This window comes from Ammospiza caudacuta, chromosome Z (assembly GCF_027887145.1).
Source record: "Ammospiza caudacuta isolate bAmmCau1 chromosome Z, bAmmCau1.pri, whole genome shotgun sequence".
Classification (NCBI taxonomy): Eukaryota; Metazoa; Chordata; class Aves; order Passeriformes; family Passerellidae; genus Ammospiza; species Ammospiza caudacuta.
In genome coordinates, this window is record NC_080632.1 from 85,600,829 (window position 1) to 85,620,363 (window position 19,535).

The following is a 19,535-nucleotide window of genomic DNA, read 5'->3' on the forward strand; positions in this document are numbered from 1 at the left end:
TTCATTGCTGAAAGATATGCACACAGCAAGGAGGACAGTTCTTAAAAGCTACATTATGTATTGCATACTGTGGCATACAGTATGACACACAAACAACATTAATTGATTCTTCAAATGTCACGAAGAACTCCCTCTCCTTTTCAGATCACATTCTGGCATCAAGCGTCACAAAGGTATCTTCAAAACAAATAATACTATTTACTTGGTTACCAGGGTGAATTTTGGAAAACTAATTTTTTTAACTTCACAGTTCAATCCTCAGAATCCTACTGTTTGTGAAAATAGAAATTAAAAATAAAAAAAGCTCACTATACAAAAGGAAACAATCTTGTGCTCCACTGCTACCAACAATTAACTTTGCACAGATGCATCATCTCTCATTTTTGTGAGCAGTTTATATCTCCATTTCAGAGGTATAAAGTTGTCCAGAATACTTCTAACCAACTTCCTTCCTATTTCTTAGGGACCCCTTCATCATAGCAAGGAGATTAAGTTTTTAAAGGTGAAAGAACACCTGCCTCCAATCTGTGCTGCTGCACCATGGCAACTCCACACTCAAGCTCTGGAGTTAAGGTGCTAACAGAAGGTATGAAAGAGCAGACATCTGGGATCACACATATTTTTAAAAACAGTTCAGAAGTGCATCTGGACTCTTACTAAAACTTTGGGCGTTCATTTCAAAAGAGACACAACTCAAAACAATGCTTTGCCTTTACCTTCCAGGTCCTTACTACACAAAGTTAATACTCATGTTCTGACAGATCTGATCTCAGCTGAAGTTTTAACACAATTTTTGCCCAAACACTGAGTCAGTCACCAATAAAGTCAAAATCCTCCCTGTGTCCCTGGCCTGTTCCCTATTCTCTTTTTAATATTGTGAAAAATCTTTTGGCAGTAAGACCAGTGAATTGTATCAGATGAAAACTGAACTTAAAATCACAGAATCATTTAGGTTGGGAAAAAAACCTCCAAGATAATGAAGAACAACCATTGCTCCAGCACTGCCAAGGCCACCCCTAACCCATGTCCCTAAATGCCACATCCACGTTGCTTTTAAATTTTCCAAGATGGGGACTCCTCCACTGCCCTGGGAAACTTGTGTAGGGCAGGACAACAGCCTTGGTCAAGAAATTTTCCCCAGTATCAAATCTAGACCTCCACTAGAATAAGTTGAGGCCATTTAATCTTGTCCCATCCCTTGTTACATGAGAGGAGAGCCCAACTTCCCCTGGCCTCTCCTGGGGCTCCAGCCCCTTCCCAGCTCCGTTCCCTGCCCTGGACACGCTCCAGCCCCTCGGTGTCTCTCTTGTGCTGAGGGCCCAGAGCTGTCCCCAGCACTGGAGCTGCCTCAGCAGGGCCGGCACAGGGACAGGCCCTGCCCTGGGGCTGTGTCACAGCCTGGCTGGGACACCATGGGCACCTTGTCCAGCTGGGCACACACTGACCCAGGTCTGGGCACATGCAGTCCCAAGTCCAAGTCACTGGCTACTTCTTGTGCCATTAAAACACAGCAGGAGAAGTAGCCAGGACCTGCCTTCTCAAGGGCCACACTATTTATGCAAATCAAAATGACCATCTAAAACAGTATGGCAGAAACCCCATCTGGCACACCCTTTCCTCATCATTGATGAGACAAGGTTATTGCATTTCAGCCCCTGATTTTCAACATTTCCAGACAGCCCATTTGGATCCAGTGACTCTTCTACCAAGAAGCTGTTCCGAGCAGAGATAACACAGTGGCTTTCACACAGGTATTCCCCCAACACCCTGTCTATAAATGCACCATGGACACAGCACCCAGCAAAAAGTCATGGGAGCCACTGAGTGGCTCACCCAGACTTCTGAAGAGACCAACAGCAGATGTTACCTTAATTTCATCCCAGCAATTTCCCTCAACAACAAAACAATACAAGATGGAGAATATTAGTTTCCACCCAGGACTCCCCTCCTACTTTTCCTTGCACTCAGTCAAACAGTGATAAAAAGAAAGTGTTCCAACATTCATAAAAAATGGCTTGAAATACTGTAACGGCTTTATAGTTATGACATAAAAGAGAAACTGTGTTAAAAGATAATACTAGTATTCATGAATTTACAGAAAACTTCATGTTGCGTGCTTCTGTAGATAACTGCATAAGCTTGATAGCAACACCAGCTCCTTTATTTCAGATGCAGGCAGAAAGCACGATGCTGGATTCCATAATCGCAATGCAAATGAGTAAAATAATCCTTTACACAGAGATTATGGAAACAGCATGCATGTATTGCAAAATACTGTCTACTACCCTGCCTGCTGCCTTCTGTGCATTCCTGCAAGTTAATCAAGGTGAAATGTGCAGTCAGCCACGCCTCAACACAGCTAACATTTCATACAAAAAAATTTCACAAACTAGCACTTTGTTACAAGATGGATTTCATTTTACTAGAAGACATAGCCTGGCTTCAATACCAGAGTCATCAAAATTTTAAATTAACGCCCACATTAAAAATGCTTTCAAGTATGAAAAATAAACACTGTTTTGTCCATCAATGTTAAAATCTTAGACAGGCTTTAGAAAGAAGACTTGCAAAAAGCAAAGTTTACAGGAGTATCTAAGCAATAGCTTTTACAACACTTTCCCTCTAAACCTGTTTCTATTTTCCCTTTAAGGCAACAACAAACATGTATATGAAACACATCTGCCAGGGCCTCCAGGAGAGCTGCACAGCCCCTGGGGACAAGGCAGGCAGGGACAGCCCCCAGGCAATGGCTCCCACTGCCAGAGGGCAGGCACAGATTTTGGCACATTGGGAATTAGGAATGGCTGGCTGGGAGGGTGGGCAGGCCCTGGCCCAGGGTGCCCAGAGCAGCTGTGGCTGCCCCTGGATCCCTGGCAGTGCCCCAGGCCAGGCTGGATGGGGCTGGGAGCAGCCTGGGACAGTGGGAGGTGTCCCTGCACAAGGGAGTGAAGCTTTAAGGTCCCATCCGAACTAAACCTATGATTCTGTACTTATCTTCCTACTCCATTTACAAATATAGAGTGGACATTCATTAACATCAATAAACTTTTATAGGGATGTATGTCTGAGAATATTTATAAAATCATGGTGCAAGGCAGACACTGCTTCCAACAAACCCTTATCAAGTTACTTTCTTTTGGTTTTCCAGCATATTGCAGAAGACTGCAGCCTTGTTATTAATATGCTTTTCACATCACTCAATTACGATTAGACATTCAAGTTGTGTCATGTAGATGACATTTTCTCTTAAGAGAAGTTCTTTACAGCTGCGCAGCCCAATAAAAAGCACTTTTTTAACACAAAACCAAAGCCATTTTAGTTTTAACACTACTCCATGAACACAAAGTAGTTTGACAGAAATTTAAGGAAATCAGACTGGCTAATTCAAGCACTGTTATATTCCAGAAATTTTTTCCCCCTGAAATTCATACTTGAAGGTTATAAGAAGCTTCATAGGTTTTTTTGTTTCTTACAGTTAAACTTTACCAACCATGATTCATCAGCAGAAACACTGTTCTAAAGCATTAAGCCGTAGGTGTATCTGGAATGGCATTAATTTCCCTGGGAGGATGATGTTAAGGAGCCCAGGAAATGCTGACATGCCACTGAAATTAAGGGGCAGGCATGTTTCAAGGCCACGTAAGGGATGGATCAAAACATCTCTCCAAACAAGACCTGTGTGATTCTCCACACTCCCCTGCAACATTAACAGTCACTCTACATCCCTCTCTCTTTCTATATATATATATGTAAAGACAGAGAGAGAGAGAGAGATCAGTGCAAGGTAACTGAAAATGCCTGTTTAATTTGTTTAATTCTTGACACATGCCCTACAATAAGCAGTAACAACTGTGGCTTTAAGGCAAGTCCTGCTTGAGCTGCCAACTGGACACCTGCAGCCCAGAAGCAATCCAGCCTGCTCAGAAGGGCTGGTCAGCTTGCCCCTGAGGGCTCTGCTTCAGCCCCACTGCCTTCCAGATAATCCCCAAAGTGCCTGGATGCTCTGTACAGAAGGGACACACCAAGGACAGGTTCCACAAATCCTCTCTCCTGACTTTAAGCCCTTTCATGGGCATTCAGCAGAGCAGTACATTTGTGACATCTCTGGCAGCAGGTTTGCATCCATGCTGACTTACAGCAGGCTAGAAATGGGTAATGATGGCGAGGAAAAACAACCTGTGTCCTGGGACAGCCGAAGATCTCTCTGCTGAGTGGAAATGTTTTCTCAAACAGATATAACCATAGCTAAAGAAATGCAAGTCACAAGGAGAAAGGAAGATGCCATTATTGAAATCTGTGTCAGTAGTACAGGAAAGCAAAAGCAGCTCTAAAGGAAACCAGAGTCAATGCAAATCATAACCACCACATCCACAGTATTATGGAGATTTTCCTCTGCATAGACTCTAGCCTGGCTCTTTATTAGGAATTAGCTCCAAAGTTGCATGCACTTAAGAACAGCAAAAATCCTAAGTTAAACAAACACAAATATTTAAGACATTCAAAACAAAGCTTGGCCATTTCATTGCAGCTTCTTTTTTAGAGTATCCAAAAACTCATTATCTCCTTCCTTTCCCCAGCACTGTACCTCAGCACAATCAGTTAACTGTTAATGATTTTACATAAACAAACTTTCAAGGTGTCTCAACAAACCTTAGTGATCTAGAATAGTGACTGTGAATCTATGAGGCATGCAAGAACTTTGTGCAGGTATGAAATTCTGACCCAAGTATCATAGGCTATTAGGAGTATTTTATCAGCATTTATGTTATTTAATACACTCAATTTCACTGCAGCCTAAGGATCATAACAGCACCAACAGCAACTTCTCACATCCGTTCTGTTCACCATCTTAAGTTTAACCGAGATCATGATGCGGAATTTGATTTCTACATCAAAAACATAAACTGGTCGGCATAGACAATAAAATTATATTTAACACAGATAAAATAAAACAGTGTTCGTCAATGACCTTGAGGAGGACACATGAAAACAGCTCTCAGCATTTTCTTGTTAGCAATTTAACACTAAGCACTGCTTCACCTGGTAAATGTGAGGCAGTCACTTACAGCGTTCTTCCAGACTGGAAAAATAAAGCAAGTGAAGTGGAAAGGCACCAAGTCTGGCAAGAACAAGAGATCCAATGTATGAGACTTCAACTTCTGTATTTTAATATGCTATTCAAACAACATTTCTCCTCCCATTTGAATCGTGTGTCTTCAGTACTGGGTGTGCAATCACAAAAAGTAAAAGTGGGACCTACTTCCAGCATTTATAAACATGATTTTCCAGTAAATTTTATTCAATCTCTCCTGCCAGAAAGGATATACTAACACTCTTCCATTTCTTCTCAACAAAATGAGTTATGTTCCACAATGGCTATGAAACTGATCACAAGCGTCACAGACTAGTTTTGGCACAGGCAGAGCCATTTGCCTATAAAGAGCCTTCTTTTTTGCCCCACAGAGATGACACTAACAAATTACTTCAAAACGTGACTGAACACAAACTGTGAGACTGATACTGCCACCTAAACTGGAGATCTGTTTCAAAGACTGCATGCACTCCACATTATTGTTTCAATTTTAGAGTCAGGACGCCAGCAGAAACACAGGGGACCCAAGAATACTAAATAATTTGTAACTGATCCTCTTATCTGCAGTATTTTGCTGAGATTCAACAAGCTTCAAGCTAAATCCTGGTGAGTTCAGAATCTGCTGGGAGCTGGAATTGTTGCCTCACAGATGGCTCTCAGAAGGAGCTGTAGTTCCCCACTTCTGGGCCAATTCTGCTCAAAAATGTGTCTGCTCGTCATCTCTGGCCCCCACAACAGGCTGATGATTCTGTTCCACATCCGCCTGCGCCTGAGCAATTCCTTCATCATTTACTGGGCTGCTCTGGAGAGGGGATTATGGGGAAAGGTAGGAGCCAGGTTTAAAAACACATCTGTGAACAGCAGCTCTGGAAATGGTACCTCAAAACTATAACTAGACACTGTGGTGGTGCTCTCCCCATCTTCTCAGCCACTCCCAAAGCCTCCAGAAACCAGTAATCTACAGAAATCAATAAACACTCCAAGCTAATAAAAGCTTAATCACATGGTCTGGAAGGGTAAGCCTCAGACCAGACATTTTCACCAATATCTCGAAAAGTAGCAAATCCTTTAACAAAACTGAAGATTTTCAAAAGGCCTGATGTAACAGCAGGTTTCCTGAAGTCTGGTTTCTTTCACTGCAGCCTCTCAGTTATGACTCTTGGGTCCCAACTCCACAGAACTTTTTCTGTGAAGATACAGAGGATACCAGCAATAGTCCTAACAAATATCAAAATGCTCCTTTGCCCAGGAAAAAACAAAAAACAAAAAAAACAAAAAAAAAAAAAAAAAAAAAAAAAAAAACAAAAAAAAAAAAAAAAAAAAGAAACAAAAAAAAAACAAAAAAAAAAAAAACACACTAAAAAACCCTAACCAACCAACCAAAAAACACACAAAAAAAACCCCCACACCAACACAGCTGTGCCTGCTTGTTTCCCTCAAGAAACAGGGTTTAAGAGAGAACTCTGATCTCCTGCCTTTAGACAGTCCTTAACCAATAACGAAAATAAATTCCACTCTCAAAATGGCCCAAGTGGCCTTTTATAAAGCAGGTAGAGATTATATACTACAGGAAACTGCAATCGACAAGAGAGCAGCAAACAATACTGCCATAAAAACATTCAGTAGGTTAATCTATAAAGCAGCCATTTCAGATCACACCTAAAGGTCAATTCACAAAATCTATTGGGGGTAGGGGAATCTCTCTCATCTTTGGTCAAAAGCAGGAAGATTTGGTTGTCTGAAAAAAAAATTTAAGCCTCAAAACCAAGTATTCAAGCAGACACATTCAAATGCATCCTCAAATGCAAAAAGAAAAAAGGAAAAAATCAGCTATGGCCTGGCAGACATGAGGCAGACAATAACATTCTCTTCCAAAAATTACCTAGAGCTTTCCCACAACAGGCCATGAATTATTACCACACCGATGCTGAACATTTAGAGAAGCTGCAGGCTAACACACTCATCTCGCAAGCACTCCAGTTTACAAATAAGATTAACAGGAATATCAAAAGATATGTCTTCAGAATTAATTTTTTTAAACTAGTGGCACTTCTTGAGTGATGAAAGGGCAGCCCTGCAGTCGGTCTGGAACACAGTTCCCTTTCCCCTCCATACTTCCTGCATTACATCTATCTATGCACCTCAAGTTTCCTGTCAATTTTAAAGGTATTCAGGAACCTAATGCCCTGAGGGAAACTATCAATACTTATGGATATCTAGGTAAGTGATTCCAGTGCTTTGGGAGAGACAGATCATAACTCCACCTCAAGACTGGAGAGGAAGACCTAAAAGAAGAGTCGCCACTGGTGTGAAGTTTACACTAGGGCTTCAGCCAAACCCTTTGAGACACCTTGGAATGAGGGTGAGAATGGGTAAGGACACCGAGCAAGAAAATCTGTAAACACAAATACATTTAAAGGGGGGAAAAAAAACCCAAAACCACAAGGCTGACGTACAAAAAAATAAGCCAACAATTCCTAAACCTAAAACTGAGACAGAGCACTGTTGTCCTCAGACAAAGAAACTCCGTTCTTTCCACTATATTTTCATAAGTGAGCTCGTCAGTTGCACTACCAGTGTTGGTGCTGGAAGAAGCCTCAGCACGGGAAATTCTCTGGCGGCTGCAGCAATTTCGCACTGGTCTCACCAACACCAGCTCTTCCTCTCCACTAAAGCCCAGCTCACAGGGGTTCCTATTTAACTGGCTTTTATCCCTCCTGTAACAAAAATCCAGGTGGGGGGGGGAGCGGCCTGCACGCAGAATTCCCACGAAGAATTCCACTTCTGCAGTTGTGGACGCTGCTGAAAGACAACCTCCTCCTTCTACACAAAGGTAACAGCGGATTGTTCAGGAAATAGCAGAAAAAGCAGCAACTATGCAGTCAGCTCTTTGTGTACACACCTTAACAAAATGAAAGGACACGCACGCACACACCCACACCGACAAATCTGCCACATAGAGTCCACCATAGCAATATGAAAGATAATGAACCGAAGATAAAACAAGTCTGAAAAGAGGCTCTGGGTTTCACGCTGGGCAAGCACAGCTTTCCCGGATGGAAAGCGGTCCACGGATTTCCAGAGATTCCACAACTATCAGCATTTTTAACAGCCCGGCGGTTATTCACCGCCCTCCCTTCAGCCGCACGGAGCGCGGGGCCCAGCAGGAGCCGTTCGAGCCCTGGGGCCGCTCGGCAGCGCCGAGATGGCTTTTAAAATGTCGGGAGGAGCGCGAAGAACCTCCCCGGCGGCAGCAGCAGCACAACCCGCGCGGCGGGGATGGGGAACCCGGCATTGACAGGGAGGGTCTCCCCAGGCAGACCCGCCGACCCCCGGGAAGTCGCGGCGGGCCCGCTCCTTCCCTTCCTCTCTCCCTCTCACTCCGCGGATGGCGCGGGCCCCGCAACACCGACATCTCGCCCCGCAGCCACCTCTCTCCCTCCTTCCTCCTCACCCGCAGCTCCTCGAAATCCGCCATTTTCTACCCGCCGCCGGGCGCCACCGCCACCATCATCGTGCACCCGGAGCGCGCTCCCGGCACGTGACGGGGAGGGCGGTCCGGCGGGAAGGGCGGCAGGGAGGGGCGGGGGGACCTGAGGGGAAACTGAGCTAGAGGGGTACAGACACACCGGGAACCCTCAGGGGAAACTGGGCTACAGTGATACTGACACACCGGGAACCCTCAGGTGAAACTGGGCTACAGTGATACTGACACACCGGGAACCCTCGGGGGAAACTGGGCTACAGTGATACTGACACACCGGGAACACTGGGCTACAGTGATACTGACACAACAGGATCCCTGGGGGGAAACTGGGCTAGAGTGATACACACCGGGAACCCTGGGGGTAAAGTGGGCTACAGTGATATTGACACACCGAGAACCCTGCGGGGAAACCGGGCTAGAGTGATACTGACACACCGGGAACCCTCAGGGGAAACTGGGCTAGAGTGGTACAGACACACTGGGCACCCTGAGGGGAAACTGGGCTAGAGGGGTACTGACACACCGGGAGCCCTACCTCAGGGGAAACTGGACTACAGTGATACTGACACACGGGGAACCCTGAGGGGAAACTGGGCTAGAGGGGTACCGACACATTGGGAACCCTGAGGGAAAACTGCGGTGGTACAGACTGGGAACTGAGAGGGAAAACTAGTCCAGCTGCATACACATAGGCCGGTAGGTACTGGCCCCAATTACACGGTGCTCCTGCAGCAGCTCCAGGGTGTGAAGAACTCAAGTGGCTTTGGAAATGATCCCGGAAGGATCACAGAATCACAAAATAAAGATGATCTCTGGAGATCACCTAGACCACACCCCTGACAAGGCAGAGTCACACAGAGCAGGTAGCATAGGAAATCCAGGTGGGTGTGAAATGTCTCACAGAGGGACACTCCCCGACCTCACGGGAACCCCTTTACCAGAGCTATGCCGCCTTCAACATAAAGTTCTTCTTCATGCTGAAGTGAAATTTCCTGTATTTCAGTTGTGGCCATTGCTCTTCATTTGGTCACTGGGCACCACTGCCATGTTTCTTTCCCCTGCAGAATTAAAACTCCACTCTTTAACTAAGTTGTTCTATTAAAAACCAACCAAACAAAAATAAAAAAGAAAAACCAACCAAACCAGCAAATCATAGAATAAAATAAATAGAACATATTCCAGTTTGCAATTGAAGTGGATTAAATAGAAACTTGTGATTTTACAGCCCAGTTTATCCACCCAATCAAGAGCACTCATAATTTGTGTTATAATGATGATGCAGCACGTTTTACTAATAAAAAATGAAGGGAAAATGTCACCAGCAGTAAGCTTCAAAAACTGTATAATGGGTTTCCTGCTGTAAGGAATGTAAATGTTGAGACATTTACAGAAAAATAAACATCGAGGTGCAGCCGAGAAAATTGTTTTCAAAAGCAGCCAGAGATCATTACCTAGTCACAATAATTACCTACTCACAATATTCAGTTTCATCAGCATCTTGGCTGTAAAACCAAACAACCGATTTATTGCAATAAAAAACAGGAAAGACTCAGCCAACAAACAGGCAAGCAGCCAGCACAACCCAAACAAGAAGATAGACACTGGAAAAGAAAAAGAGGCCTGAAATGCAAAACATATTTGCTTGTATTAACCAAAAGGCAGCTAGTTTTGCACGACTGACACATCCAGAGCAGCAACTACAACAGTAACTTACCAGCCTAGGGACATGCCATGTCAGCAGCAGGCTCTGCGAGGAGCGGTGCTGGCAGGTAATTTTGGGAACAAACAGCTGACCTTTTCTACAGGATACTGATCCCTGTGCCATACACACTACCTATAAGCACTTAATGCTGCTGTAAGACCTGGACACCAAGGAACTCAATAACTAGCATAATTTGTTGTCATTTTGCAACAGCTTGTTGAGACACGCTTTCCTTTTTATGTACTATTTACTCCAAGATAAACCCTTAAATGTGCTGAAGTTTTCCACTACAGGCACAGATACCTAGTCCTCTGCACTAATAGCTTTTGTGCTTGGTTCTATGACACCCCTTTCCCTGAAGACTTAAACATAAGGACTTCATTAATTTCAAACCCCTTCTGTTAGTCAAAACCAGAATCAACAGGCTAATAAAACATGCCATCTGCCACACCACTGCATGAGTTCAAATCCTAAGTCCATCAAATGCTTATTTTCCCCTCCAATTCAATACCAGACTAAAGGGGCAAGCTGTAGGTTAGACTCCCTTAGATCATTAAAGCATGACCAGACCAAAGCCTTCTTTTGTTCTTTTAACAAAACCTCAATTGTTCCTTCCTTCAAACACACCGGGAAGGACATCAGTGTTGAAGCTCACATCAGAGCCAGGTAGCTCTTTTCTAGTGTACACTCACTTCTCACTTCATAACCGCATTGTTCAACAATTACAATCATCTTATCCCCAGTATTTGTGGGGGTAACATTTTTATCTATCTCACATGCATATGATAACAAGAGTTTATGTAGTAGTTTTCCATCTTTCCATAATATTTTACTGAAGTGTTCCTCCATCCTATCTTGTTTTCCTCTACCTTTCCCTCACAGCCTTTCTAGTACACATCTCTGGGGCCCTATCTGTAAAAAAAAAAAAAAAAAAAAAAAAAAAAAAAAAAAAAAAAAAAAAGGACTTTTGGTTCTCCTCAAATTTTTTCTAGTTCTTCAAAATCCTGCTGTTTTATCATAACTTTTCACAAACACATCACCTTCAGGCTTACACTCCACAGCTACCAAGTCATCTTTGCTAAAATTCAACATTCCCAATATTGCTCTTTCCACCAAACTTTTAAGAAACCTAACTCAAGTGTCAGAAATTCTTTTGGGACCTGAATCTTCTGAATCTTCTTGGACCTCCATCTCCAATGCCGCTTTCTTCTTCTCCTTCTTCTCACTAAACCTACTGCTGCAGCTCCTGAATCAGTTCCCAGGCTCTTCTCTTGGGCATTTTCTGCATTAATGTTTAAACTTGGCCCAGCATCAGCCATTGGAGGAGGAGACCTTCCTCCAGGCAGCTAATGCATACTATCTCCCAGAAAAATCACTGGGGTTTTTGTCTTCCCCAGTAGGCTCTAATTAGGGTAAGGAACGAGCCTATAGGTGCTAAGCAACCTACCCCCTAAACTGAGGCTTGTTAGGGGAAAAAAGCCCCACCTGGTTTCAACCTTTTCTAGTATTCTAGTGCTATGCACAGTATGTCTATATAAGCACTGCCTGTTCCCACAGCTGTGTTAACTACAGAAAGAACGTCCAAATAAACCCTCCCAGCCTTCCACAAACACTGCTGTTTAAAAAAAAAGAACCAAAATCAAAAAAAGCCCAAAACAATAAACAAAACCACTCTACAGCTGCTCGCAGGACTGCAACAATTGCTTTTATCAGCATTATACCTCATCAAACCCCTCCTGTGTTGCTTAACCAGCTGCTAATAAACTACAGAGTGTGAACTGCAGGCAGGGCTGGGGCGACTGGGTGGAAAGTAGATTTGTTTTGTGTGTACTGTGCTTAAAGGAAGGAATTTTATGAGGTCAGCCTTAAGCTTCACCATCATCTCTTGTATCCCACAGTCATGTACTTTTTAAGGTAACATTATAAGTGAATGGCAAAAATATTTAAGTGGTGGTCAGTGCCTACAACCCTCTTCTGTGAGGTCTAGAGCTGTCAAAGCAGAGTGCCTGAAAAACACCCTTAATCATGCTGCTAACAAAAAATATGTGTGCTCTGGCTATAAGACAAAATACTCTAAGTTGGATACTCAGGTTGGACAGGGCTTGGAGTAACCTGGGCTAGTGGAAGGTGTCCCTGTCCAAGGCAGGGCATTGGAACTGAATGGTATTCAAAGTCCCTTCCAACCCCAACTATCCTGTGGTTCTCTGAGTCTGCTTATTGGAAAGAAATAATTTATGTGTCTGCATTGTATCTGCATTTTCTATGCAGCTGTTTGACAAAACAGAGTTTGGATGGGACATAATCTTCTGTCAAGGTGATGCTGTTTGGGTTTTGCCTTTTTTTCTTTTACATGTTCTCTGCGTTCTTCACACACCTATTTGTAATGCTGTCATTTATTCTACTAGTAGCTAGTTTTCCCAGTAGGTTTCATGGCCTTTCCCCAAGCAGAAGGACAAAATAAATTCCAGAGCTCCAAGCCCCGGGAGACACAAGGTTCGCTGCTATCTTGGCTTTTCCTGGGAGCCAAGGCTGAGAACAGCCTTCAAGACACATTTTCATGGGCAAAGTACAGCTAGTGCTGAAGGGGGGACTGCAGAGAAGGGGCTTGGCCTGGGGGGGAGCTGCATCACCACTTGTCCTCCTAACTGGTGCTTTTATCAATTATGCTAATTTCCTAAAACCTATAAAAATGCACTCATCCCTGGGGGGGAGTGGGCTTTTGTGGACATCTTTCCATAACTGCCCCTGAAGGCCTTCATTAAAGACCCTTTTTTATATTACCTACCTCCTTACTAAAATGATCCCAAGTTTCGTTTCCAGTTTGGAACAAAGGCAACAAAGGGACATGATGAATATAGTTATATATAACTTCATTGACAATAGATATATTAAAGTTTAGAAAATTAGAAACATAATATATTCATATATTCATATATATATATTCTAATCAGTTTTGGTAATGAAATATTAATTTTGCCTAACGTGCCACAGTAATACACCTATATTTTGGTAATAGGACTAACAGCAAAATGTTTTAATTTTGTTTTGAAGTTGCTTACTTGATCATTATTATTTTTATTAAATTATGTCTATTGACATAGGCCTGGATTTCAGTCTTAAACACAGCCTCCCTGACTGTGGATGAGCATTTTCGTCTATGGACAGTTTTTCTGAAAACTACCCTCAACTTTTGTTCAAAGGATTTGAAGAGTTCTCTTTATCCATCAAAACTATAGGAAACCACATATTAAGGTAGCATTACTCCTTTAGCAGTAATGGTGGAGAACCCTCCAGTCAAGCACAGCCCTGAACCCAGGCTATTCTCCCAACAGTGACGAACCTGGGATGGTTTGAATTCTGACTTCAATTGTAGGAATTTCTCTTTCAGAGCCATAAAAAAAGAAGTCCATGGCAATGGAAAAACAAATGCATTACCACTCTACTACCACATTAAGGCCACAAAACTAAGCACACATTCTAATAGGAGGGGACCTAAGTTAGTTAGTAAAACATTAATCTGATCCACTTTGAAAAAACTTATGGGACAAATGTAATTTAAAAAGTGTATTAAAATGCATCCTTGACAGGATGAATGTATATACATTTACAGCACAGCTACTGAGCTGTGAACATACACTGCAGCCTGTGTATGTACCAGATTGGGAATGTTTTAGAAAAGGGCTGGGGAAACATTCCAGAGTGGGAACAGAGTGACACCAAAAGGAAAATGCCATAATGGAGTATTGACAGTTATACTGAGGAGTATTTTTGGAAGATCTGGATGTCTGGAAAAAACATATTTTTGAGGATTTGATGCTAAGTAAGTGTGGCAGCAGCTCTCTGACCACAGAAAGCAATACACAACTTTCCCAGGCCTTGCGCTGGGAAAGGCTGTGAGAAGATCAGAGACAAGAATTACAGACAATTCTTATCTTCACTTGCTCCACACGCTGTTGTGAACATGTGGAATGTGTTATGGAGATTTGTTTACCAAAGGGTGATTTCTTGATGGCCAATGGTGATGGTGTTTTGACTGAAGGACCAGTTGGGCCCACCTATATCATGACTGTCTATAAGGGCAATGGGTTTCTTAATAACTATAGTATAATAAAATGATTGCTCAGCCTTCTGAGAATCACGGAGTCAATGCTAATTATTACTCAGCTGGAGGCCTGCGATGACAAGCAAGTGTAATATAGAGTCCCAGAATGTTTTGGGTTGGAAGGGACCTTAAAACTCATCCAGTTTCATCTCCCTGTTGTGGTCAGGGGCACCTTCCATTAGACCAGGCTGTGTTCCATGGTGTGAGAACCTGGTCATTACCCTGTCCAAGAACTGAGCAGCTGTCGGATTTGGGAACAGGGATAACAAAAGCCCTTCCCACAAAGCTGTGCATATGTCCATCAATTCATCTTCCCACTGTGTGAGAAAAGCATAGGATTCCCATGCAAGAGGAGTTTTGGTAGATTTCCTGAGACTGAGCTTTAGGTTTTATCTCGCCTGATCATAGGTTCTCCTCCAGCTGGACTGAAGCTGGACCACATCCAACAGGCACAATTCACCTCTCGAATAATTCACACCCTGAACCCCAGGAGGCTGCAGCAACCAGGGAGCCAAGCTGTGCTCTAAGGAGAGCATTTCTCACAGCCCTGTGCTCCCTCACAGCAGTGATCTCCATTTTAATGTCCCTTGATGTGAACGGCAAACTGCACTCTGCTGCTTCTCAGGCACACCTCAGCTGTGTGGGCCAGCTGGATATGTCCAACAATGGAGTGAGATGGGCTGTGCTCATTGCTTTGGCTTCATTTGGCTTGTTTGGGGTGGGCTTTGGTTGGACCGGCATGGTTTGGGTTGGTTTGGCTTGTTTGGGGTTGGTTTGGCTTGGATTGGCATATTTTGGGTTGATTTGGCTTGATTTATGTTGGTTTGGCTTGTTCTGGGTAGTTTTGGATTGTTTAGGGCTCCGTCCCCTCAGCCGCAGCCCCCGCCTAACCGCCCTGCACCACACAGGGGAGGCCGGCCCCCATTGGCCAGCGCCGCCTTCCACCCACACTCCTCTACTCGTGATTGGGCAGGTTTTCAGTCAATCTTTCACCTTCCGACGTTCCGATTGGCTGCGCTGGGGAGGCGGGGCGCGCCTGTCCCCCTCGGGGGTCGGCGGGGTGCGGGTCCGGGCGCTCGGTGCGCTATTCCCGGCGGCGTTCCCGGTAACATTCCCGGCGGCACCCCTTGCCGCCATGGAGCTCGCCTGCCAGGCGCTGAAAACCACCCACCAGGCGAGGGAAGCGGTGAGAACGGACGGGGTGCCGGTTGCGCGTCGCGGTTGCCTTGTCAACGGGGAGCGGGCGCTCTGCGCATGCGCGGAGGGTTGGTGTTGTCATGGCGGCGGGGATGGGGTTGGGCCCGAGGGGCCGGGGTTGGTGTGGATCCCTCACAGCCCCTCTCTACATGGTTCTGGAGCAATAGGCACGGCCAAAGGAGACAGTCCATACCCCTCCTCCATTCGTTATTTTTTTTCAAAAAGAAACGAGGGAAAAAGAAGTCACGGCTGTATTGCCTCATCCCCAGGTTGGGTTGGACGGGGCTTGGAGCAAGCTGGGATAACGGAATGTGCCCCTGACCATGGCAGGGTTTGGAATTGGATGGTCTTCGGATCCCTTCCAATCCAAGCCATCTTGTAATTCAATGATTATATGCTTCTTGCTCTAGAAAGCCAAGAAACAGCAAGATAGCAAGATTTTTGCTGAATTTCATAACCTGTTCTTTTGCTTCCATCTGCTGGTTAAATTACACCAGAGGGAGAGATACTGCTAAAAGCCTTTCCCATACAGCTGTTGGATGCTGTGCATGCATACACCAGTCCCTCTTATTACTTAAGAATGAGAAGTACAGGATTTTTCACAAAAAAGGTGTTTTGGGAGGAGTCCTGAGACTGAGCTTTAGATGTTACATCAACTTCTTGTAGAATCATAAATGTTCTGGGCTGGAAGGTACCCAAAGGATCATCATGTTCTTCCTCTTGGCCTTGCACAGCACAGCCCAAAACTCACACCATGTTCTTGAGAGCATTGTCAAAACACTCCTGGAGCTCTGGCAGCCTTGCACTACTCCTCGGGGAGCCTGATGAGTGCCTGACCACCCTCTGGGGGAAAAACCTTTTCTTGATATCCAGCCTAAAACTCCCCTGACCCAGTTCTGTGAAATTCCCTTGGATCATGTCACTGGTCACCAGAGAGAAGAGATTGGTGCCTGCCCCTCAATTTTCTCTCCTCAGGAAGTGTCAATAGGATAGATATGTTTACCTAGGAACGGGATCCTCTAGCATGGTCTCCTTCTGAGCCCTGAAGTGAATTCAGATCTGAACCACTGCAAATGGAGCCTGAAGGTGTTGGTATTGAAACAGCATCAACATGCAGGAGGAGAGGAGAAAAGGGGACCTGATTTTTAACTTCACCAGTGGGGATTTGCATGGCCTTTGTCCCAAAGATGGTGCTGGATACTAAATGCAGAAACATTTGTGGGATTGAGAACTGGAGCTCAAGAGCTCTGTTAGCTGTGCCACAGGATTTGGTTTGATTTGCTCTTGCTAAACTGGCTTCTCCATAGCCTTTTGAAGGTAACAGTCAATATTTTGGGTACAGAGATGAGGGAGTAGTTTGTGTTTCTCAGAAGAGCAGAAGTATGGAGCCTCTTTTTTTGATTAGTGACATGAAGAGCCACCTGAAGCTGCCAAGTGGATTTTTTCCTTCTTGTTCCCAGTCATAAGTTCTATGGTGAGGTCAGTGTATGTCTTTAATTATGAAAGCTCATTGTAATCCCTGAAAAACTTTGGCAACTCTATTGTTTGCAGCAGCCTCATATTATTTGGAGGAGAGAGGAGGGCAAAGCGCCCTTTCTTTGTCCTGGGAAATTGTATTCAATGGCAGCCAAGTTATACATTGTTTAAAACTCACCAGTTCCATTTTCTGCTTGTGTTTCTCAGAAAGTGCGGTCAGCAAGCCAAACAAGAACTGAACATTCAGCATTCTGAAAAGCCTGTCAAGGGTGCAGATATCCAAAGGGCTACAGGGAATGCAAAGCTGTGGGAATACAGGGTGGTGGGGGGAGGGAGGGAGGGAGGGAGGGAGGGAGGGAGGGAGGGAGGAGGAAAACCAGGGGAGCCCATCAGGCCATGGTGCTTGATTTTGAGGAACTCCATGTTTGTCAGCATCCTGGGATCCCACAGACAAAGAGGGAAGGGTGCATTACAGTTAGTGCTTTCCCTGTGTGGTTGCACAGCCACCTGGCTGCCTCTTGTCTGAGTTCCTAATCAGAGATCTTTCTGAACACATCCTGACTGTCCCTTTCTGAACACATCCTGACTGTCCCAGTTGTTTGCCCTTAGAGTACATGCACTAAAGCAGAGCAGTTCTTATTCCTAGGCTCCCCAGATGATAACTTACTCTTGTAGCTCCTAATTTTTCATCCCAACAAACATGCAAAATTCATGCAGAATATATAGGGTCAAATGATAATGAAATGTTAGAGTTAAATTAATCTTTTAGTAGGCCCATTAGTTTCAGGAAATTGCACAAGAGACTTGGTTCATTCATTTACTTGAATGTAAATGCATTTTAGTGAAAGGTGTGGAAATTACTAAACAAACAATTGCACCTAAGATGCACAACTCTATTAGAGTTTAATTCAAAATGACTCAAAAAAAGGAATGTGTGCCACTCTTTTGTTAAGCTAGAAATAAAGAAAACAACACTATAAGTGTTGAAGCTAATTAGTTAAGTGCTCAACTATTTAGTTTTTAAAACAAGATCACATTTAAGTGCCTTAAGGTTTTATTAATTTCATGGACACCAAAACCCCCTATAGTAATTGAAAATTTAATTACATATGTTTTTCTTTTCTTTTAAGAATGGAAGCTTATTAAACTTTTAACATTTAAACATCTATTGAAATACCAGTGGCTATAAGCAACATGCAATTCTAAATACTAATTAAACAGGAAGGCTAGATCACTATAAAGCTAAACTGAATTTTAAGTAACTTTGCACTTGTAAGTACTCCTGTTTTTTCATGCTGTGTAAGATTTGCCATTTCTTCCCTAAGCACAGTAGAAGCCTTGGGCAGTGTTAGTGTCTGCCTGGATTGTGGCAGGGAGGTTTTTTTGGACATAAGTGCAGTGGGTCAGTCCTAGAGGACAAACTGGGGCTCAGGACAGCAGACCAGGGCAGGCACAGAGCTCTTTTAAGGGGACAGATAAAGCTTCTGTTGGCACTGACAGAGAGGCTCATCTGCCTTCTGGAAAGGGTGCATGCTAAAATAATGGTGAAATAATAATGTGCTAAAATAATGGTGAAATGCAGGAAAGGGATTGGTGGGGCTGGTCAGGCAATAATCCGTATGCCACTGGTTCACCAGATTTGTGACTTGGCAGCAGGTGCATGTTGAAAGGTCCTTGGTTTTTCTTTGGTATATAGAGCTCTCACAGAACTGAGTTACAAGAGATACCTCGGTTCTGTTTTTCAGTCCAACCTAATGCAAGTCATTGTCAGTTGATTAACTGATTAACAGCTTAGTTAATTTTCTTTGGACACATCTGATTCTCAAAATCAGCCATTGCTGTTTGCACTCTTCTTAAAAAAGGTTAAAGACAGAATTAACCTCACAGTCTAAACTCTCTTCTCATTTTTAGATGGGGCTCTTTTAGGATGTAAAGATTCATTTTTCCTTCTGTTTGGTCAGCACAGCCAGAGGAACATTGCTGTGTCAAGGCTGAAGTAGGTGGCTCACACATAGACGCAATGCTATCCTACCCCCAAAGCAAGCCTGTACTTAAATTATTTGAGATGCTGCCAATCACTATTTATACTAGAATTTAAAGTGCTTTTTAAAGAAGTAACAAAAGGGGATGAACAGCAGCAGATGACATGCCAGAACACAAATTCTTTTCAAGGGAAGTTCCAACCATGGATCATGCACCCTGTCAGTCCATCAGGCAGAGGTAATTCCTCTCTTGTCAGAATATCCACGTTTATTCCATGAAACACTTGATGTGTTTGTCTTCTGTGGTGGCCAGGCTGTTTGCATACTGTATTTTAAATATTCAGAGGTAGCTGTAACCTTGCCCTTTGATACATTAGGAAACACAACAGTTAATCTTTCGCAGCGTAAACCTTCAGGAGCAGTTGCATTTTAAAGGATGTACAGGTGGGATTCTCAGCAAGTGATGACTCCAGCTTCCTTCTTGCATCTCCAGATGT

At 43.8% G+C, this 19,535-nt stretch overlaps 2 protein-coding genes across 4 annotated transcripts in view; one reads left to right on the forward strand and one right to left on the reverse strand.

The window, feature by feature from the left end:
* The window catches only part of PIAS2 (protein inhibitor of activated STAT 2), a 30,988-nt gene extending 19,381 nt beyond the window's left edge, over positions 1 to 11,607 (reverse strand). Inside the window, exon 1 of one of the 2 annotated variants that reach the window (XM_058824507.1) lies at positions 11,442 to 11,607. In XM_058824507.1, the coding sequence (XP_058680490.1) occupies positions 11,442 to 11,600 (159 nt within the window). In that variant the 5' untranslated portion in view covers positions 11,601 to 11,607. Of the gene's footprint in view, positions 1 to 8,546; positions 8,623 to 11,441 lie in introns of those variants that run through there. The other variant, XM_058824508.1, reaches the window with a different exon arrangement.
* Positions 11,608 to 15,518: 3,911 nt separating this feature from the next.
* The window catches only part of KATNAL2 (katanin catalytic subunit A1 like 2), a 28,363-nt gene continuing 24,346 nt past the window's right edge, over positions 15,519 to 19,535 (forward strand). For both annotated transcript variants that reach the window (XM_058823956.1, XM_058823957.1), the window contains exon 1: positions 15,519 to 15,569. In XM_058823956.1, the coding sequence (XP_058679939.1) occupies positions 15,519 to 15,569 (51 nt within the window). The remainder of the gene's footprint in view (positions 15,570 to 19,535) is intronic.